General features: G+C 45.3%; 1 protein-coding gene and 1 long non-coding RNA gene across 4 annotated transcripts in view; one reads left to right on the top strand and one right to left on the bottom strand.

Moving 5' to 3' along the window:
• The window catches only part of LOC122407097 (nucleolysin TIAR), a 610,998-nt gene that overhangs the window by 556,417 nt on the left and 31,764 nt on the right, over positions 1 to 22,817 (top strand). For all 3 annotated transcript variants that reach the window (XM_043413083.1, XM_043413086.1, XM_043413084.1), the window contains 2 exons: positions 12,946 to 13,021; positions 19,092 to 19,194. In XM_043413083.1, coding sequence (XP_043269018.1) covers positions 12,946 to 13,021; positions 19,092 to 19,194 — 179 coding nt within the window. The remainder of the gene's footprint in view (positions 1 to 12,945; positions 13,022 to 19,091; positions 19,195 to 22,817) is intronic.
• LOC122407100 (uncharacterized) lies at positions 1,379 to 15,740 on the bottom strand. The gene is made up of 6 exons (XR_006260143.1): positions 15,489 to 15,740; positions 15,326 to 15,404; positions 13,185 to 13,284; positions 11,492 to 11,765; positions 9,386 to 10,057; positions 1,379 to 1,609 (listed from the first exon to the last, which is right to left on the bottom strand). It is a non-coding gene; the product is annotated as an uncharacterized lncRNA (long non-coding RNA).

Raw genomic sequence — 22,817 nt, forward strand, 5'->3', positions numbered from 1 at the left:
CATTTCCCGAAATATTTCTCTTAAGCTCTTGAAAACATGTTTAATTATTAGAGAGAGAGAGCGGAAGAGTCACTGAAATTAAATATGGAACAACAGAACGTTACATGAAACAATTACTTTGAAATGTTGTAGATTCTGTCGCGAGAAACACGTCGCGCTTTGCGGACGGTAATGAGTCTACTTTATCTCGGCCCATTAATCTATCGTCATTAGGTTTAGCCCGAAAATTAATGTCTGCAAATGCCTCGGATGGAGAGGAACGAGGCTCGGTGGGGGGAAGCCTGACAGAGGAACTGGCTGCTAATGAGATGTGATCGTTTTAAAGTTGGGGCTACCTGCCATGACCCTGTTATTTCCTGGACTCTTCCCGCGTTGTCCACGTCTATTCTGTGCAGGAATTCTGTTGTAGACATTCCGGCGAAATTCCACGCTCAATCTGTGCATCCAAATACATTCCGTAGCAGGAGTTCTGGAAAAAATATGTTTCAATAAAAACTTACAGCGTTGTTCCAAGTGCCACTTTTCATTATAGGCATCAATCTTATCGAAGCGTGCGAACGCAAAAAAGTTTTTGTCCCCAGAATAAAAAATCTTGATACGAGTAAGACCTCACATCCTCACGAATCTCAAGGCTTCTTACGCATTGCCCATTTTTATCACAGACACTAAGAACATGGCGACTAGAAGCAGGTTCGTCATTATTCGGCATGAGATGAGAAATCATAGCCAAAGAGTTTGTGCACCTGGGTGTGCTCTCGCGCAATATGAGAGGCAGCGTCGAAGCGCGATAGCGCGGAATACCGACTCGTAACTCGAAACAGAATGACCGAGGATGTCGATAGCAACAAAGGTAAACGAATTGAGAGAGAAAGCAAGAATACAATAAAAAAGGGCAAGAGAGAGTGAGAAGGGGGTCGAGGAGGTGGTGAGACGCGAGAGTGTGAGAGAGAGAGAGAGAGAGAACGAACGTGGTGGTATTTTGAGTGCCCAGCCATTCGGTATTGCCGAGATGGATATTGCTAGCATTAAAAACGTGTCGAGTACGTTTCCACCTTGAAACAACAGCAGCTTGCCCCAGCTATGCCACCGTGAATATGACATGCGTTGACATTGCGCTGTGCTTCTACTATTCCATCACGAATCGCTATGCTTCTACACTGCAATTCGAGTTCTCAGCTTCCCCACATTCGTATTGCCCAATTTTGATTGCAGTTTCACCGATAACCAACGCACAAGCAGATGCCGATGATTCGATTTCGCGCGCTTCTAAGTCTCGGAGTGCCGACATTGCAGTGATTGCAAATAAATTGAACCATTTTCTAGGAACAATGAGCCATGAGTCGCTGAGCGAATGAGAAAACGTGATTCTTGTCGAGACTAAAAACTGTAATTGTAGGCTAAAATTCGTTAATCTCGATTTCAGGACGAAGTACTGTACTTCGTCATCTCTCGGTAGAGTTGGTCGTCGTTAGAACCAATTCAGATGCCAAAGTCGCGGACATCAGGCCGAGTCCTGCACCGTTTGATTGAATCCATGCCGACGATTGCCACGAAAATTCGTTTCCATCGCGAAAATGTCTCCGGTTGAAAGGCCGCGGGGAGTAATCTCCTGAAAAAATAAAAATCAAATATTTTATTTATAGGCGAGTCTCCATGAGAGAAAAGTGAGTCTGAACGAGAATTGATTTCAGTGGTTTCCGAATGGAAAAACAGAAAATAAGCTGGTAAAAAAAAAATGAGTGAATTTCGTCATTTCAGTCCGATATACGCGTAGCTCGGGGTCCTTCTCGCAGTAGCACCACCACGGCGAAGGGAGCAGCAATACGAGTATTATGGTCGACCATAACGCGAATTACAGCATTTCTGTACGTTTGCCCGATATAATAATAACACACGTGGAACACTGTGTGGACTAGGCACACCGCGCTATGTATACGTATATTTATACGCAGCCGGTATAGTACTCATCAGCGTGGACCACACGGACCATTTTGCTCGTTGAACGACTGATGAAAACTGGTCGATGAACGCGGTCGAAATTACCTCGAGCGTGGTACGTATAATCTCTACCGGCTATAATAATACCGTGCTTTTGGTGTTTCTGTACGGGATGCTGTTCGTTCGGAAAAATAAGGGATATTTACCGGACCGGCATTGTGGGACAATTTACTTTTCATGGTTACATTTGTGCATTAACAAATAAATTGAAACGCACGTTCGACGTGTTTTCTTGTTTTTCGAACAGCGAGATCTTACAGAAGATGCAAAGTATCGTCCCTGACACAGTCGAGGTCAAATTTGAGAGGAATAAACTCGCTGACCGGGTTTACAGTGGTCATAGAAAACTGAGCGAAATCCGGTGATCATGTTACAAGTGAAATCACTATTTTCCTGGTGCCTCGTAGCGTCACGACTGGTGAATAAATTTCCTGCTTTTCTGCCGAAAGTACAGTCGTTTTCGCTCCAAAGTAGCGTCGACACTGGAACGCGAACGTACGAATTTTTTCCATCATATTATCCCCGCGTATATAACTTTGTTATTGCAAATTAACCGGACTATAACTCACGCTCGGAAAAATACCCCGAGGTCTGAGCAACCCCGCGTGTACGATAATATCGCACACTATTTCTCCAGTGTATACAAATAACACTTAAGCCTTCCTCCAGGTGGCGCATCGACTGTCGTAACTTCCATGTCTGAGCATAACCGTGCCGAATCTACTTGGGCCTTTTACCCTACTATGTAAAAAGCACTTTCCTGCCTTTTAAGAGCAGGCGCTCGCGCCGGTAACTGCGGCAAACTGGCATACCTTGTTTGATATAACTTGCTTTGCACGTTGCCGAGAAGAACACGGTGGCATAAAAGTAAATAATAATAATGACACGAAGTAATCCTGCACCCTTTCATCTTTTTTTTTAATATTCTACGGTTCCTCAGCTTTTGTGGCTCGGCGTAGCTGGCAGCGGGGGATATACTCGGCTCCACTTTTTCATGCGACTCAGTCTCGCGTGGTTAATTCTTCTCGAGGAATTATTATTTAACAATAAAACGACAAAGGCAGGTGTAAAATGTAAGAAATTGGATCCGTTTGTTTCTTTTTCCTGAGATTCTCTTTCGGCTTTAATGCGAGCTCTATGCGGAAAGGGTCTCGTGTGAGCTCAGCGAATGTGAGGAAACCCGAGAGTACACAGTCGGCATCAACATTTTTCTGCAAAACGCAATGCTAAATGTGCGAATAAGTAGCGATATTCCTGCCGTATTTACGAAACGGCCGAAGAGAAAAAAAGCAACGTTTCATTTTGTTCGGCCAGGTTTTCCGAAAAGCCGGACGCATCAAAATTGAAAATGATAAAAAGCGCGCGTAACAGCGACGCTTCATTATCATATGTTTTTACAATCGATCATATTTTTCCTTTTCCTCCTTTCTATTTCTGCTGGAACGTCAATCGTAGAACATGGCCAGTCTTATTCTCGGGTTCTTTCAAGAGGGAAGAAAAACCCCCGTGTTTTTTCAAGTTCTTCACTCAATTGTCTTATTTTCTTTCGTTTCTCGTCTCCGCTTATAGTCTTGTTCAATATCCCCCCCACACTTTTCTTACATCATTTCGTCTCCTTTCGATTCTGCGTTTCTCCGCAATGCCCTTCGTATTACAATACGAAGTTGGTGATGGCAACTTCCACAGGACGATTTTGCGTACGGATACACGACAGCGAGACGACTCGGAGTGAAACTCATAGACGGGAGAAGGGCAAGGGATGCCGAGCCATCGTCGATGGCTCAGCATCCCAATATCTTCGGGTGATATCGAGGAAATCGTAAGGAAATGATGCGCTCCTACATATATATACATGTATATCCTTAGCGAGACGAATCTATCCTCTCGAATATCATCAGCGCGTCGTCCCCCAAACCGATCGATGCTCGATCGATTTCTGCCTGCGTTGACTTCGGCTCGAGTTATACACGGGTTTTAAAAAAGACGGAGGAAGGGAAAAAAGGAGAGGGTGAAGGGAGAGAAAAAAAACATAGAAAAGGGAATGGAGCCACTGCCTTCTGCTCGTGCGGTACGATAAATTTCTTCGCCACGATTTTGGATCAGAGCACGTTTCCATCTTGGATATGGAATTCGATTTGGCCGCGTGTATTAATACATCATCTATGGAGGTCGGCAGCGTCATGCTGCATGGTTGGTTAGAACCGGCGAGAGCAGCGTACAATGAGATTCCCTGGATACAATTATAGTTTAGGTGTGGCGTTAAATCGTCCGAGTTTGGAAAGCAAGGTGAGAAGCTGTTTGCCCCGCGTGTGAAAGATAAAGGTCGAGCGATTGGATTATGGCATAAAACGATCCGGTTAGTGTGAGCTCCAATCATATACGCATACGTACCTCGTAACAGGTATTTAGCGTGTATGTTTATATAGTTTAGTTCACCGTAGGATAGTTTTACATACAGATATATTAATACGTATATAAGACACATAAAGTAATGTATAGGAACGTGTTATCGGATTCGCCTGGGCTCGTGCAGCTTTTGTCTTTGTGCATAGGAACGTGCGGCCAGTCGGGGAGCAATAAATATGTTATTAAAATTACCATAACAGCGAGCAGTAAAACGGAGCATTTTGCAGTTAATTTTCCGGTTATCTTGGTAATAATCTCGTTTACGCCCGGGGTAGTTAACCCTTTCGGGAACGCAAGGATCGAAAGAGGGTGCGATACCGAGAGAGAGAGAGAGAGAAATGAGGGTTGCGGATTGGCTGTTGCTCCCCGGTGGAAGAAGGCACAAGAGAAGAACTCGAGGAGGATGAAAGAGTGTTCACAGAGAAGAGTACCTGCAGCAGCCCGTCATGGAGCTCGCTCTCGATATACATTAATTTGAGCAGCTTACACGAGCAAAATACGAATCAGGTGGGGTGAGATGAGAGATTGTGTATAAAGTAGGGCTGGAAGCTCTCTGGAGTAACGATTCCGAGCTTCGGTACATTGTTTCGAAATTTATTTGAAGAAAAAACCTCAGAGTATCGTGTAAATTGTATATAGGAATGGAATGTTTCGACGCGAGTGATGTTCCCGTACGAACTCGATTGTTTTTTGGAGCATCGATAATAATGTACCGAAAGGAAAGCGAATCATCGTCTCCGATATCGATTCCGAATAAGTGTGTTACTTCGTCGAGGTAGAAAACGACGTAAAATTTGGCGAATGTCATTACATTAGAGCTGGGATGATAATATACGTGGTACGTGACGCAATGGTCGTACTGGAAAGTCGTTTATGGAGCAATTATTATAAGACTCGATTGAAATATCGGTGACGAAGTCTCAAACGGAAAACAATAATTGTGTAGAGAGCAACAGACGCGGGTGAAAGAAAGTTCCCAAGCTCTCCCTTCATCGTCGTCATTTTTTGCTCCCTTTTTATCCCTCTGCCCCTCTCCCCCTTGGACTCTTTGCCGGTTTCTCTCGCTCTCGTACTATGTGTGAACTAGAGCGAGAAGCAAAGGGTAGCTTTCCCAAGCACCCCTCGAAGAACGAACGGAGTTGCTCAGTGTGCAATCGTTCCAACAATTAGCCGGTATGGCATCGCGCCGCAGAGAACTCTCGATGGAGTGCTGGTTGCTGCACTTGGGGAAAGGTAAACAAATTCCAAGAGCCCTTCGTCCTCATTCCAGCATCAACTTTCTCTCTCCACCCTTTTCCTTCTCTCTTTCTCTCTGTTTCTCCATCATGGCCTCACCGAGCTTTTGCACACCGGCAATTTCTCCATCTTTGCTTCCGGTTTCACTCAGCCCCCCCCGCCCCGCCCCGCCCCGATCCTCTATATATACAACAAGCACTCTCTTTCTTGCGCAATCTCTTATTCCGAGGCTTTCACCATTATGCGAATGAAAGGCGCAGATTGGAGATACCTGGACCTTTTTACTATTATTGTATATATACACATTGTGGTTTGAAACTTTTTTCTCTCTTCTTCTTCTTCTTCTTCTTCTTCTTCTTTCTCCTTCCTCCTTCTTCTTATTCCTTTTCGTGAATTTTCGCCATTGTATTTACAGAATTTTCAATTCTAAAGCAAAAGGAAACAGCTCTTTGAATGGGATGCTTCGCATTCTTCGAAGATTGCCGTAAAAATTATCATCAAAAGATATATTGTCCTCCTTTCCTCGGAGAGAGAGAGAGAGAGAGAGAGAGAGAGAGAGAGAGAGAGAGAGAGAGAGAAAAAGGTGAATGAAAACAGCAGGCTTTCCTCAGCAAATATGTTGTGTCGAAATAACATTCTTGGAGGAAGCAGACGCCCCAAAAAGCGTCGGACACTCCTCCTATATCTGTACAGACAAATATATCTTAAAAGTAAGTCGTCTTATCTATAGGTACGTTAAGAAATTCTCCTTTGTTTTTTCTTTTTTCTTGTTTAATACGAGCTATAGATAGGAAATATTCTCCGGAGGCTAAAGAAAAGGAGAGGAAGGTGAAAGAAAATTCTCCGCTCGGGTGTGTCCAAAGAAAGTTTTCACTGGCTTTTGGCTCGCTCTCGCTTTTCGGGCGAGGCTTGATCGAATCTTTTCGGGATCTCCCGTTGCCCCTGGAACAGCACATCTCTGTGTATAACGCGCGAGGGTGTGTACGTGTGTTTGTGCGAGGAGGCAAGCGCTACCGAGGTCACAGTGCCTGAGTGACATCATGGAGGCGTTATTAGAGAGCAGATTGATGAAGCTCTCATCCCTCTGGCTACGTTTCATCCCCTCCACGGAGTACTCTCATTCGTTCCAAGCCTCTAGCTCCGTCAATGCCCCGAGGCTGTGCGCTTTCTAACTATAGCTTTTGCCTAACTCGGCGAGCTAGCCCCCGTGTGGTTATACTATATTCTCGTGGTGATTCTTTTTCTCTCTTTCTCCCTCGTCAACAAAGTCTTTCTTTGGAAGAGTAGAGTCAGTGTTTCAAGCTTCCTTCGACCGCTATCCACCTTCTATATATAAAACTCTCTTTCTACATCTTTCTCTCCGACTTCTCTTTCCTGCGGCTCATCGAGTCCTCCTTCTTATCCGATGCATCCGTGAGATTTTTCAGCACAAAGATTTTACCGCTGACGAGCATTTTTTCCCTCTCCTCCTCCTCCTCCTCCTCCTCCTTTTCATTCTCTTCCTCCCTCTTTTGTACTTGCTCTCTCTCTCTCTCTCTCTCGTCCTTGCGCTCCACAATCGCCCCCTTATGCTGACATAATTAATGAGCTTGGGCGATCCTCGGCGTCCGTTTCTCTATGGCGACGCTCCCATGCCACTTCTCACGAGAAGTCAGTCCACCGCGCGAGCTCCATCCGTCATGTATATAACCCGGTGAAAGAGTAACACGGGGATCAAAATCGAAAGATGAGCTGACCGACGAGAGAAGTTGGGAGGAAAGAGTGCATTGATGCGGGAATGATGACCGTAGCAACGTGATCCTGAAAAGAACGAGATGAGAGGTAAAGAAACGTGGTCGAGACTAGAAAAGAAAAAAAAACATAGTACGAAACTGAAAAGTCGGAAAGTGTAAGAATATCGAATGGAAAAGATGTAAGTGAAGAAGATGTAGATAGAAAGTAAAAGAAGAAATTGTCTCGCCGAGTATGGGAAAGAAGCACGAGAAGGGAGCTTTGCAAACTCGCGTACACATTCGCCGATACTCGCTCGCCATTTGTACATAAGACAAAGCGCGGATGCGGGCATGACGATACGCGATTTTGCCAATTGGAGCTTTGACTTGGCACACTGCTCCGTCGTCTTGCCTCTCCCTTTCTCCTTCCCGTCTCCCTCTCACTCCCTATTTCATGACCTTCTCACTCCGCGTCCTTTTCCTTCTTCAAACCACCTCCCATTATTCCTTTATTCTTAGCGAAATCAAAAATCGTACACGAGACTTCGAGACTCGAAGCTCTCTCGACCGTTTTACAGAATACTTCTCCCCTTCTTCACGGGTCTCGTCCGCGGACGAGACCTCCGCGCCACAACCACGATTCGTCCTCCTTGGCAAACCAGAAAGTTCCGGCCATTATATACAACACTTTTTTTACTCCGTCGCTCTCTTTTTCCTCCTCCTTCCTCGATATTCGGCTCTGGCTTTTGGTGCTTTATCGCATTCCCCCACGACTCCTTTACTTTCCACCTGGTAAACGAGCGCGCGGTGGCCGATTCAGCTTCTTATATCGGGATATTTCAGTTGAGCCCCCGGAGAGCGATCTTTACCCCCGTCATACATCGCAATGCCTGTTCCTCCCTCTCCAGACATGAATTATTCTCATTCGCACAACTCCACGCTTGCGACTCCTCTCCGCACGTTAACCCAATACGTAATAAATTATTAATTCGATCTCCCTATTGATCATCATAAAAAGTCGGTTTGACGTTTATGCTCTCGTGTGCGATGTACCGTTTATTCATAATTATGCATGTCTTGGAGCAATTGAGATGGAAAAAAAAAAATTTAATGAATACTTGAGCCGTTTTTGTGTCATGGCTACATATTTCGTTTGTGTGCGTGTGTGTGTGCGCGCGCGCGTGAGTGTGTTTTATTGCCATGATTTCTTACTCTATTTGCATTCTGAAGCACGTTCAATACTTTCTTTGATCGAAAAAAATATTTATCCGAACGTCCGAAAAATGGACTACAAAGCCTGCGTGCACTGCGAACAAGAGGAAATGAACGAACGAGGAGCATGAAAAAAGTCAAAGATAAAAAGAAAAAAAGAAGACGAAAGGGAAGTGCGAAAAGTGAGATACGAGTGGCCAATAGCGTACGTCAAACTCGTACGTCGAGCAAGAGCGCCGAGGGGGGGGTGAGAAGGAGAAAGCTCGGATTAAATTCCCTGAGATTTATCGTGTCAATAACCCGTTTATTAATTTATGATTCTTCTCTCGGTCGGTACGTATTGCACCGTGCATGGGTACGCGCACGGTGATATGTCAAGGGTCGTGAATATCCACGGAAAATTGTAACTACACAAAAGACATTTCAATGGAAATAGTTGAAGAGAGAAGGAGACGAGGCGCAGGAAGAGGACGAAGAGACTGAGAAGGGGAGAGAATCGGAAATGGTCTGAATGTATAGCTCTCCGGCAGTGGTCACGGTGGAACGAAATCGAATGTGAAGGTGCGCAGGACAGAAGGCTCCGGGCAGATGGAACGGGGGTTTCCATGGCCTCTCGGAGAAACACGACGGGAAGAGGTGAAAACAGACGTAGCAAAAGGACTCCTAAGGGTGAGAAGGAGATGACTGTGGGTATGAGCAGTGGCACATGCTATTGGCGTATCCCCCGCCTAACTTGTATTGACCATTACTCAACATTACGAAACTATAAGCAACGCTTCGATTCCTCGTATACGTATAGTTAATTGCTTTCAGGACCCTACCGTATTTCCATCAGCATAAACGCCCATGAATATGTGTTCGGTAAACACGTCTCTGTATACGAGCTCCTATTTTCTCACTTCTCGTCTCAATGGCCCTCCTTAACTACACGTGTAATTTGTTTCTGTGAATTTGTACGTAAACGGAGATCGTCCCCTGCTCGCACCCTGTCGCTGATGAACTTTATCGCGTCCGACCTTTCGATCGATCGTACTCATCAGCACAAATCGTAGTTTCATCGTGATAAGAAAAAAGATCCAATGACTCCGTACTAAAATGTCTTCCTTGGCCCCCGTATTTGGCCCTTGCAGAGCCTATGTCAAAGTGGAGAAAATTGTCGAGTCATTGTCAGGAAAAATCCATCGAATCGAGGCCTCTGGGTCAACGATTGTAGTTCGGCTGCTCGTGCTCTTTTTGTTTTTCCTTGCAGACCAATTTTTTTGAGGAAGCTCCGATATTGCGGACTAATTTACAGAGGGTAAGCGAGGAAGGACGCTCGGTGAGTTGAAGTTAGAAAATAGATCTCATCGCTGGAATCACGGGGTCGAAAATTCCAGCTCGGAATTGTTTTACGTCTATCTGGATGAACTTGCTTTCTTTTATCATTTTTCCTCTTACGCTCGAAATGGCATGAATGAAAAATCTTCCTCGGAGACTCTCTTTTCCTTAGCTCTCTGTAAAAATACAAAACAATGTTATGCTTAAAATATTAATTATGAAAGGAGCACAAAAGAGGAAAAGAAAGGGCGAAAGCGAGAGGGGGAGGAGGAAGACTCGAAGGAAAATTAAGCAAATAAACTTTCTCTTGGTACTTATGCTACGGGATTTTCCTCGAGGAACGAGAAAAAGAGATTCGACGAGCCTCTCCCTTTATCCTTCTCACTCTTGTTTGTGTACGCGTGCATAGACGTTTTGAAAAGCGGAAGCAACGGGCCAGGGGAAAAACTGAAGAGTAGAGGAAACGGAGGAACTAAAAGGATCTCCACGAGTATGAAGACACTCGGATGTACATCTACGTGAAGGAATTCTTTGTACACGGTGCATTCGAGATAAAACTTCGAATACGAAAAATTTTTGCTCAACGAAGAAAAACAAAAACGTTTCCCAACTGATCGCCTAATTCCCAATAACAAGAATCGATCGCTCCAGTTCCAATGTCTCGTGTCGTCGCGTCTAAGTACACGCGGTTTTGCCGCGCATCATGTCGAGTCTCAAACGCGTTATATTAACATCCTGAGCGCGAACTTCTTGCTTTCGTGGCGTCGATATCGATCGATTACTTACTCAACGCCACCTCTCTCAAGTCCTTGCCAGAAGTGTCCGACTCTTTTTGACTCATTCACGAAGAGGAAAAAAGAATATACATATACGGATCAACTTTCTTGGACAATAGTACCGGAACTGCCATCAACGTCGGCAGCAAGCTCTTGAAACTGTCCGAGGGATCTTGAGCGCGAGAGCGCGCGCGAAGCTTTTGAACCCACGCGGTCGGAGTGTGCCCACGAACGGACAAACTTGAAAAAGGGAGCCGAGCAAGCACAAGCGAGTGTGATACATACGTAAACGTCATGCGGCAAGCTTTCACGTCTTTCATTCCTTTTTCCCTATTTTCCCTTTCACTATTTTTCTTCTGAAAAAGTCTTTCAACCGGGCACTTTCCCATCGTGTATCTCGGTCCCGATTCATCGGACTCCCCACATACGTTGAGTTTTCTCTATACCGGGTGTCCATTGCGATCGGAAGGACTTCTCTGCGCGATCAATGTGGTTTTCGAAGTCATATTCGCTAAAATCTTTCATCATCCACTACGAGCTCGCTCAGTCGATAGTTGTCATCGGAACTTTTGTTACTCACTAAAAAAGTGACGTGGAAACAGCAATATGTGAAAGCAACATTCAATTGGAGTTGATGCCGATCGTTACGAACTTCGATCTCTTTTCGCTCAATTCGAAGGAATTTCCCGTTTGGCAGAGTCTCTTCTTCAAGTAGCAATATAGCCATAATATTTATTGCCATGAAATACAGATACGAAGGTCGAGGATAAATTTTTCCTCGGATTTAGCTGTCTGGCAATGTCCGGAAGGTAGAGGAATTTTCATCACGCTTACCGGATGATATTCTCGCCGTCAGTTGATACTGTAGCGGTATGTACACAGGGGCAGCGCCCCCTTAAAGCGGAAAGGACACTATCCGAGGGAGCAGCGGTGCTGGAGCACACGTAGGCGGCGGGAGTGCCTGGTGGGTGATGATCCCCGTCTCCCGCGTCCCGTTATTCCGTGCGCCAGGGTTGAACGACTCTCGATGCGATACAAGATCTCTTGCTGCATCTCTCTGGCGAAAGTTCCAATACTGGTGTAAGCGTTCCCGGCATTGTGTTCCTTCCTTGAAAACACACAGAATCAGCAAGAAAACTGGAGAATACTAACGACCTTTTACCTAAATATTCATTAAAACTCGAATCTTCGATTCGAGGACGCGTAAGGCTTGAGGGGGCTTAAAAAGCTATTAATTTTAGATCTGACAACGCGCCGGATTGGAATATAAAAAATGGGGGCTCGCTCATTGATTAATTCTTTCATTAATTTACGTGGAAGATTTGGGGCTGTTAAAAATGAATCGAAATGTTTGGTATAATTGAGTAAAACATAGTTTTCTATCGATGTAAAGGTAGCTCTCGTTATTGCGATTGGCAGGACTCGATTTAACAGAGCCATCATCCTAAAATCGCATTTGCTCGGAATTACTTGGGCGAAAGCTCTCACCACGCGTCGCTCTCTCTTTTCATCCCCCCATCCCTTGCTCCTCAGCCCCTCGGTGAGCTTTCTCATTTTCTCGCTTCGGCTTAAGTGACGCGGTTGACTGACTTCGACGGGATTCCCCCTCGAACCACGCTCCGACGACACTTAAATACTTTTTTACCCTCAGATGCGATCGGTTTGGCCAGAGGGTTGTAATATTAATACTTATACTCTCTGGTCGGCTCTCCGATGATTGGGTACGTGCCAAAATGGCTGACGAGAGACAAGCCCGCGCTCGCAGCAAAAATTCCCGACGATTCTTACACTTTTTTGCCCCGCACGAGACAAGATAATACCGAGGGAACAAAAAAATGAAAGAAGCAAAAAAGTCTCGCCGATTCTTCGACAAAGAAATACAACGCCTCCGTCGTTCTCGTCCCTCTCCTCTCAACCCACTCTTTTATATATCCTGCGAATTCTACTGGGATGCTTTCATAAGTCGATGCTCTCGTTCTACACTCTTTCGAGTTCGAAACTTTTCTTGGATAGACGTAAATACAAATGTATTTTTCAAGGTGTCCTATTTTTGCTCTTTTTATCAAATAAATACATTCGCTCTTCTCATCCTTTTTCACCTTCTGAAAAATAAGTTAGATAAATGTGACAACTCTTACAATCAATTGCCAATCCCTGTTCCCCCTTCGTTCAATCCAATCAAGAATTCCAAATGCATTTTTAAGAATAATACTCGATCAATGCCACGCTCGAGATTCTCGTTCCAGTAAAAATCTTTACCGACAGCGTCGCTCGATTTTCTGTTACAGAGACTGCAGAGTCGTCAGAGATCCACAGACCTTCAAATCCAAAGGATATGGATTCGTGTCGTTCGTCAAAAAGACGGTAAGCAACTGACGCAAGTTCATTAAATAGACATTATTCTGATGGCATGACTTCACTTTTTCGAAAAATCTCTTCTCATCGTAACTCTTGGATTCTCTACTCTCATTCGTAGCATCTTGTTCAATCATAAATTAGACAAAAAATGTATTCTTCGTGTACTTACGAAAAGCATCCCGAATCCTATCCAAATTGGTTTATCGCCGTTATTGCCGCGTCGACGGAGAAAAGTTATTGTTTCGGTCGCCATCGGTTCCCCGCGTTGCCTAAAATCATTGTGAATAACTCTTGATTATAAATGTATAATAAGAAAAGCGGAGCGGATCATGCAGTACAGAAACAGAGATAAAAGCGTTTTTACTCGTGAATAAAAAGTGTTGTACGAAATATATAGGATATGAGTGTAAAAATGAAACAGCAGCTTGGTCGAGGAACGAGAAAAGTTGTAGCCACCGTTGAGAATTCCCAAAGCTCATTTCTCGTCCAAGAATTGAGTCAAAGGGGACGAAAGAGTGGCTCGGAGTAAATGAAGTAATAACGATAAAATAAAACATGGCGGAGGAATGTTCGTACAGCGGGGCACGCTCTCGCGAATATAACTTGATGCTGGCTCGTGGACAGAGCGTGCAATCGCGTAGGTTATCACATTTCTGTATTCTAGAACAGACGTATTTCCTAAAATCCCGATTACGCGGACTCATCAAGTGGTTGCATTTTGACGGCGGGGAGGAAAAAAAATAGTCACATTTCTCGGAGCGAGAATAATTCGACGGCATTAAATTAAATTTGCCGCAGGAGAAGAAAGCCTTTTGCCTCGTTACGATCCGGAGCGTACAATTCCCAGTTTTATTTACAGTTCTTCCTCTCGATTTAATATTTCGAAAAAAACTTTAGTTACGTTTATTAAAAATGAACTCGATCATGCCGTGGGACTCGATCCCCGGGCACGCACGTGACTGCAATATGCGAAAAGGCGCGGTAACGAAATAACGAAATTTACAACAAACTCGTTATAGAAATGTGCATTAAATTTGCGAGTTTAGCCATACCGAATGAGATTTCGCGTTGGGTGTATATCAAATTTTAATCATCCATCGTCAATTCAATGCCCGTGCATAAAACATCCGACTTCGTTAACAATCCGCGAATGAGCTTCATATTTATTTTCATTAAACTCCAAACGAGTGTGCGAACGAAAGCTGGTCCGCATAACGCGCCTTTGTAAATACCTAACAAAACGTATCGGGAAGAACGGAAATTTAAATGCGAGCAACATTAATTTATATAACAAAGCCAATTCCAATTTCTGATGAGTAAATCGTGCGCCAGGGATCAACGCTGTACAAGGATACAACAAGAAGACGAAGTTTCGAGTTCGACCAGAATTCTCGACCATTTTGTCGTGAGAGTGAGAGAAAGAGCTCGGCTCCGTGAAATTTATACCGGATGTGCGTGAACTGCGAGCGACCCGACGAAAGGAAGGGAACAAGGCTCGTGCGAGTAACCAGATGAGCAGTGGTCCGCCATGAGGGAAGAGCGAAATCCCACGAATAGGAGGAGCGAAGGGGGAAGAAGAGAGAGAGAGAGAGAGACCGCGAGTTGCCGAAAATCCAGAACGTAAATCACAGCGAAGATAGATAGTAGGGCCTGCTAAAGCAGAAGGCTTTCGTTTCCCACGCTCTCGGACGTTTGTAAAGGGGGTGGAAGCGGGTGCATTAGATAGAACCGGTTGGAGTAGGGTACGGTACACGTCTTAGGAACGTATTAGTGACACACATAAGTTTTCCGCAATGTGTACAAGTGCGGGATGAAAGAGAGAGAGAGAGAGAGAGAGAGAGAGAGAGAGGAAGCGAAGAGAAAATGCCAGTAGTAGAAGCGGCAGCAGGATCGCGGAATGCCCGTATACATTCGGCGGTGGAAAAGCAGCTTGAAGACCTTACAAGCTATAGACCGCAGCGAGCCTAGACCAAGTCCGTTCTAACCATGGCGTTTTAATGCCCTATCGATCTGAGTGAGGTAACAGAAGGAGAAGAACCTCGAAGGAGGAACGTGTGCATGTGTGCGTGTGTGTGTGTGTGTGTGTGTGTGTGGAAGGAGCCGAGAAGCAAGGGAGAGTCTCGAGCTCTCTGCTGGGCATCCACGTCGCGGAGATTAGGTCGGTGCAAGGCCAGCCTTGGACTGGACGCCAACGGCACCACCCCTACTGGGAAAGTATAAATTCTAGCCTAGAACGAGCATTGTATATATAAATGCATGTGTGTACATACGTGTATACAGAGAGCTAAGAAAGAAGGGAAAATGTCTCACCGGGCTTTATGACCCTGCCGAGTGTCCCTTGGATATAAGCCTCGCGGAAAATTCCACCTTTTCCTTCCCCAACGTCGTCCTATATATACGTGTGTGTATATTTATATACACATATAAAAGGTAATACGAAGGGTAGTGGTATTCAGGAGCATCTCTAGCATACCATATACCCACTTTCATCCCCCGATGCTCTAACGTACTTTTTTCTTCTTCCTCTTCTGCTTCTTCCTCGTCTTCTTCCTTTTTTTCATTCTTTCCTCGCTGCTGGCGTACTTAGGGAAAAAAGAACGTGTCATGAAAAATTGTTCGGCACCAAAACGGTGGCGCTCGTTCCTCGCAAGGAAAACCATGAAAATGTTATGGGCCCCGATTCTCCGGGGAATTGTGGACGCGTAAACTCGGACGGCCTCTCGATGTGTCCCGTATATGTATAATGTAATACTCTGGAATTTGGCCATAAGAAATGTTACAACATCCCGGAACGACTTTGACGACGATTTCTCCGGGCTTATCCCAGAGGATCTAATATATGTATAGATGTTATATATATTTACACGGCAAATATTCTCCGGAGCCTTTTTAAACGGAGAAACAAAAAACGAGCGGCTACGAAAGTGCGCCAGAAAGTTGATCGATTTGTGCTGACCTGCAATCGTTCGACGCTCGTGAATATATACTTGTGCTCGCGAATGTATATCGAGGCAAACTTTCATGTCGGGCAACATGAATTTTCGAGCCAACTTTTTCGGCTCCCATTTCCCATCGGAATCGATTATTTTTCATGCACATCTTCGTATTACAGTATCCGTAAAAAAAATTAACCATAAACCCCCGACGATTTTATGCGTGTGTATTTTTGCCCATTTTTCATAGGGGGGGGCTCGGATGATAAATCTCTCCGTGAATCTCTGCAACGTTCCTGAATTTCGAGCCCCGTGTACACGCCCTAATTGACGCTCCCGTCAAATTAGTAAATGTAAATACGCTCGTGTACTTTGCAGGCGTTGGTAGACCGAAAAAATTGACCGAATCACCCTGAGCCGAGCCTCATAAATTTTCATATTTATATAAGTATGACACGCATAATAAATGATCGGTCGGAACGGTCAGCCGAGCTTCGGTACGATTCATGTGCACATGCGAACTTTTGTGAAAGCCACGTAAGCGTACGCGACGGCCACAGGGCGGAGGGAAGTTTGTTGCGTACCGTCGGCGAAGGCCATGACTTAGTAATGGCTATACAGAGTACGGCGTGCGCGCCACCGAGGGGACAGCAAGCGGGGCAAAGTGGTTAAGAGAAAGCTGGTCTGCGAGCGGACTAGAGGCCGACGAAAGTGAGCAAGTCACCGGTGCGTTTGTTCATTCCTAAGGAGGGTGAAGGGACGAAGATGTTACGTAGCTCGGAGGGTGGACAATGGGGTTTGAGTAAAGCCCCCGTGCTGTCCCTAACCTGTCGCGTATACAAAGAACTGGTAACCCCGTAGCCGATGGTTTACATCGACGAGTGAACAAAAAGAGGGCAAAACTTTGATATCGCTGAGGACGCTAAGGGCGCGGAGGGTGCGATCCGACAGAGTGAAACGATAGAAATAAGAACGTTGCCATTCTCGTGAATGGGGGGGGTGGACTCGGAGTGAAAAATCTTGAACAAACGCCTCCGGAAGTGGAGCTGAATGACGGGAGGACTCGGCCCCGACGCGAACGCTTTACAACGAATGTGTTAACGTCCTCGTTTCCCTCACAGACGCTTCGTGCAGGCTCTCGATACACATAGGGGACTGCAAAATATGCGTAGGTATACCAGCCACAAGGGGAATGGCTCGTGTACTTCATCGGCATGCTGGGAAGCCCCGGGAAAAGGTGGAGAGCCCGAGAGACAAAGACAAACGTAAATAGCCGAGGAGAAGAGACTTCGGGAAGTACGCTCACTTCCGGCGAGACATAGCTGTGTCAAATCCTCGCGAACAAAAGGTCTCGATTCTCGCACAGATCCGGAGCAAGGAGCCAGGCACTTGCGTCCTTTTTCGAGCTCAAAGTCGCCAAATGTTAAGTTCTACGTGTGGAAGAAGTTACACGTACACGTAGGTTGGAAGGCATCGGATATATTCATCGCTCGACCTAGGTCTAGCAAAGCATTACACGTTTATAGCGTGCAATATCGATCCCCGGTTCTGAATCGGTGACTAGAGCACCAGCTCGCTTCGTCGCGTGGCTGCATTTCTCCCGAGCCCAGCGCCTCCTTCTCGTGAATCCCGTCACTTACGGGCCTCGGCTATACCTTTGTATGCATACGTGGCTGAGGTAACCGCGCGCGCGAATATGCCCTATCATAGCCAGAATGGAAATTCGAATCGGAAATACTTTATCTCGTGTTGGTATACGGTGCACATAAAGAGGGGCAGGGGAAGCATGGATATATACGATCGGCCACGACGAGGATGCACCGATAATACATTGCAGGTGGAGTTCCGCTTCTTGACGCGAGATTCTCTCCCGGTTGCTCTTCCTTCCTCTTCCTTTCTCTCCTTCCCACCGTCTCGACTTCACTTACTCTTGTTTACCCATGTACGTGTGTATATGCTTCCTCTGGACTTTTACTTCCCTGTTGTTCCACATCGAGTTTACTGCACGTTGGTCAAGTACGTCGCCCCGAGCGAGACTCTACTCTCTCGCCGAAGCTTTCTCTTTATCTTTTCGTTCTCTCTCTCTCTCTCACTATTGTCCGGATATATAGTTCGTCGTAGATACGATATAAAAGTTTCTTGATTGAACCGACGAAGCTTAGCTGAATGGCGCGGGCTGTCGCCGGTGACCTTCGAACCCTCTTGCATTCGTCTAATCTTTCGTACCCGTTTGTTCACCGGATTGCCAATGAACCTCGACGTCCCTTCGATCGCGCACACGACCCTGGTGGGCATCGAGCGAAGAATGCACCGGATCTGTGACAGCTGCAATGAAAAAGATCTCTTGTTAAACATTTTGGAAGTCTCTTCTGGAGAAAAACGAAACTTCAACTACGACAATAAGTTTCCCGACGGGAGTTTTGGTAATTAAAAGAATCCTTCGCCGCACATGGAATCGTTCCGTTCCGCAATTAAAGTTTACCAAATTAATTGCGTTCCCTCAAACCCCATTTGCCTCGCTTTCATCAATTCAGTCAGAGCAAATACGCAAGCGAAAAAGACTATTACTCATGCTTTCATTCTCCTCGTTTTTTGTGCCTCTAATGAAATGACGAATATGAGAAGCGGCGGCAGGAGAAACCTGCTGGGTTTTTCACGGCGAAATGAGAGTTAATAAAAAATTCATAACAACTGTACGACGTGAAAGAGATGTTGACACAGAGGAGATATTCAAAAAAGAAAGTTAAAAAACTTTATTAATATCTAAGAAAAAAGACGCAGACGTCTCCAGTTCCGAACAATTCTTTCCGAAATTACTGAAAATATCGTATATTCCACCCCTCCACTGAAATATGACCTCTTTCGAATATTTCCAATTTCAAACTCAAAAAGTATTTAAAATTTTCACAATCGCATAAAAAAACGAATGCAACTCCGAAACAAGCGAATCGCATACCGAGATTCGTCAAGCACCGAAGACGACAGAACCTCGAAAATAAAACAAAAAAGGGCGCAGACCCAGAAGCGTGAAGAACCGAAGGTGAACTGTCACCTCGAAAATCATAACCGAACAATCGTAATTATTGATTTTGAAGACTGAATAATTCTTGAATATTGATCATTTTCGATGATGTTTGTTGCAGGAAGCGGAAAGTGCAATCTGCAGTATGAACGGCCAATGGCTAGGTAGCAGAAGCATCCGAACGAATTGGGCGACCCGCAAACCACCACCACCGAAAACCGACAGTGAGTCATTAATCCGACAATTATTACCATGTTAATGTCTTTTGCTGGATAACCATGCAGTTTCCCATTGAGCGAGAGTATATACACTCATTATTCATGTGGAAAAGCCGGGAAGGATAATTACGTGCTTTCGTGGTCACAAATTGCTCTCAGTCAGCGATCGATCTTGAGCGAATTTATACATCCTTACAGAAGTCGACACGAATTCAGGGACGAACACTGACAGACGAAGACGCTCACGCACACGAGGACGAATCGACGTATACGTGTCTATTGAAAGTATATAGAATTGGACAGAGTTTGAAGACGACGATTCCTCGATAACTGCTCCCGGAACTTTGCGAACAACTTCCTCGCTCCAAGTTCATCTCACGAGATCTCCTAAAGACATGGAACGGGCTATGTGACTCGTTCTTTCACAAAAACATCTTAACTAGACTCGTAGATTCGATGTAACTGATTCCCGTTCCTACACCTTCACCCTGCTCGCACGACTCGCCAATTCTTTGCCGAGCTGCCCAAAAGCTGCGCCCATCTTTCAACGCTACATTACTCCGGTCAAACTCACCAACAAGTTTTTCATTGATCCTCGCATTCGTCTCTCCGTGTACACAACACGTCGTCGAGTCCACGTATGCTAATGTTGGTGGAAAATGTATGGCAGTAGAGGACCCAGGAGTCGTTGATCATTGGGCATCGATGATTATGATCCCATTTTCGTTTTGAAAAACGATCATTGTGCTCGTGCCAAGTTTTTCAGTAAACTTTCGTTGAACCTCCCTATTTCGACAACTTCTTTTTCTGCTTTGGAGAATTGTGTGGCATGCGGATGAATCCTTTTCCCTGTAAACAAATTACGATTCAAGGAAGATGAGCCGATCGAGAGATTCGAGCGAAGATCATTAGCCGATGAGACGTTCTGCGATACGATTTGAGCCCGTCGATCGAACGAATGAACGCGCGGGATGCCTCGAAAAGTGTAGAAACTTGGAGGCAAAGTTGAGTTGTACGAGTGAAGGAAGAACATTTGCGCTCCGGAGAGAAATTTGAAGGTCCGAACGAGCAGGAAGGAGGAGAGCGAAGAGAAGCGAAGATCCGCGCCGGGTGCCGCAGGTCACGCCAAGAGGGTATAAAGTCTTGGTGGGCAGGATCTCTTCGGAAAGAGATGAGGAGGCGAGGGGGCAACTTTTCTCGCGATCTCTCTTTCCTCGGCGTCGCCGCCTCGTTAGAGCGCGGTAAACCGGGCGAATCCAATTCGAGTTACGAGCGAAACGCATAATGAGCTTTTGAAGGTGCTGGCACCCGAAAAGAGAGAAGAGAAGAAGCGGGGAGGGGGGGAAGCTTTTCGGTCAACTCCCGGTAGTGAAACCAGGTATTATTATTATATTATCATAAGCGGCTCTGCGAGCCCAACGAGCGCATATATACCGAGACGTTGTGGCCCGTCCAACCGTTGGACCAACTAATTTCATTTCGTGGGCTCTTTAATTAGTATTCGTCGCGAGAAGTCCAAACTTTTTCACTATGGCGAAAGAGAGGAGAGGAAGAGAGAGGCGCGGGCGGGGTGAGGACGAACTGCTGCCTTAAGAGGCAGTGCCAAACTATATTATACTTATATTTCTCTCTCTATGTACAGCTATACTCTGACACTTACCTATACGTATGCGTATAGATATTAAAGTACCGCGAGACCCCATGCGAATCTGCGAGATTCTACAAAATCTCTCGGCCTCGCCCCCTCCGCTTTTACACTCTTTTGCTCTCTCTCTCTCTCTCTCTCGTTTTGTTTGTCTTATACCTGAAATTTGCATAGGCCACGAGGAGACACCTTTGGCCCAAACTCCATTTTATTAACTTTTGCTCCTTCTTCGGTACTTCGGAAAGCTTAGGATACGCTAAAGCTTGTACCCTCGTGCTCGCTCGACCGTTCGCCTGAAAAAAGAAAGAAAGACTTTAGTTACTACGCGCTCTTACGAACCCCGCCCCCCAAAAAGAAGAATTTGGCTTTATCATGCAACATGCTCTTGGAGCTTTGCCCCCTGGTGTTTCGACGAAAATAAGTGACGGCTCTGATGATTTTTTCGTCTCTCATTTTCTCGAGCTCTCGGCACTGTTTCAATCAATCGAAAGATTTCATCGTAATTTTAGAGTGGCCAGCTCGTTCCCCCGCGCGTCTACATACTCGCACATTTGCCATTCGGTGCTCCCCTGTAGCTATAACCAATTAGAATCACATTCATTAAATTTGGAATACTTAATGAGAACAGAGAGAAAGGAAATAATGCTGGGAATAAAAGTGAGAGGGTTCGCGAAACATGAAAAACAATATTTCGTAGAAAAATCTCTCGAGATTTTTGAGCAGGGCGTCTGATGCATGACGAAATGGAAAGAGCTTTTGAAAAGCGATGATACGAAGAAAACAACGTAACCACAGAGCCTATCCATCTGTCTCGCTTCCACTTCCTCTCCCCGTCCTCTTCTGCCCGTGTGCTCTCTTCTTCCCTTTTTTTTCTCGTCAGTAAATCGAGTTGCCTTCCTGACTATTTCACTATAACGCGGTATATATGCTGAAAAGTTGAAACGTACAGCGAAGGAAATCCAGCACGGCTGTTTCCGTTGCAGTAGCAACAGCCAACGAGACCTCGCGTATCACACGAGATCTTTTTTCGTGCTTATACCTTTAGGCAATTTGAAATTCAAAATAGTTTACCTCTCTTTCTGACTGGCTGCCGGCGAGAGGAAACTACATCTGCGTTGGAGTAAACCTAGTGTGGTTTTCGTGCGGAAAGAAAGAGTGGGGGAGGAGGGAAGAGAGAGAGAGAGAACAAGAGACGAAGGGAGAGAGGGAAGGCGAACAGTTAATATTTAAGTCCACTCGCGAGTCCCTGTCGGAGTGAATTTTTCAGGACAGGCTGTGTTTCGTTTTGGGAGAGTACAAAAAACATGGAGAAAAGAGAATTCCCGACATATGAGATAACCGCACTGATTTTCGACGTACTTTCCAAAGAATATCAAATACGAAGAGGAAAGTGAACAAACGAATATAATAAAGCTGCTTTCAGTCGGTTTTTCCGAAGGAAATGTATGTGACAGTGCCTCTGATCCCGAAATAATGCGCAGCGAGGGAACACAGAGCTTTCGATCCCATTTTCGGAGCTTCTAGCACGACGATATGCCCTCGCGAAGGTGGCATGCCAATGCTTTGATTTGGAATCACTTAGTATTTCCCGCCAACTGGGTCAATATTTTATGACCACCGGCTGGCAATTAGTTAACTTTGCAGCAATTGAGAGAAAGAAGGAGAGAGAGCCGAAGAAAAAGGGAGAGTGAGAAAGCCAAGCAAAAACTGCAGTAATGCGAAAGGCTCAACTCCGGTGCTTTAGATTAATGTCAAAAGTTTCGTATCGCTCTTTCTGTTTCTCCCCCGTCTCTATCTCCCTCTCCTTTTCCTTTTCGCTTTCTCCCTCGCTCCGGTCGATCATTCGAAGAATCGATCGTAGCCGATAGTCACGACTATTCCCTTTATGTGTACTTTGCCAATGAAAATTTTCTCCAAAATATCTCTCTGTTACGGAGATATCACTTTCCTCCGAAAAAAAGACATTTCTTCTTCGGAGCTTTCC

Source organism: Venturia canescens, chromosome 2 (genome assembly GCF_019457755.1).
Source record: "Venturia canescens isolate UGA chromosome 2, ASM1945775v1, whole genome shotgun sequence".
NCBI classification, from domain to species: Eukaryota; Metazoa; Arthropoda; class Insecta; order Hymenoptera; family Ichneumonidae; genus Venturia; species Venturia canescens.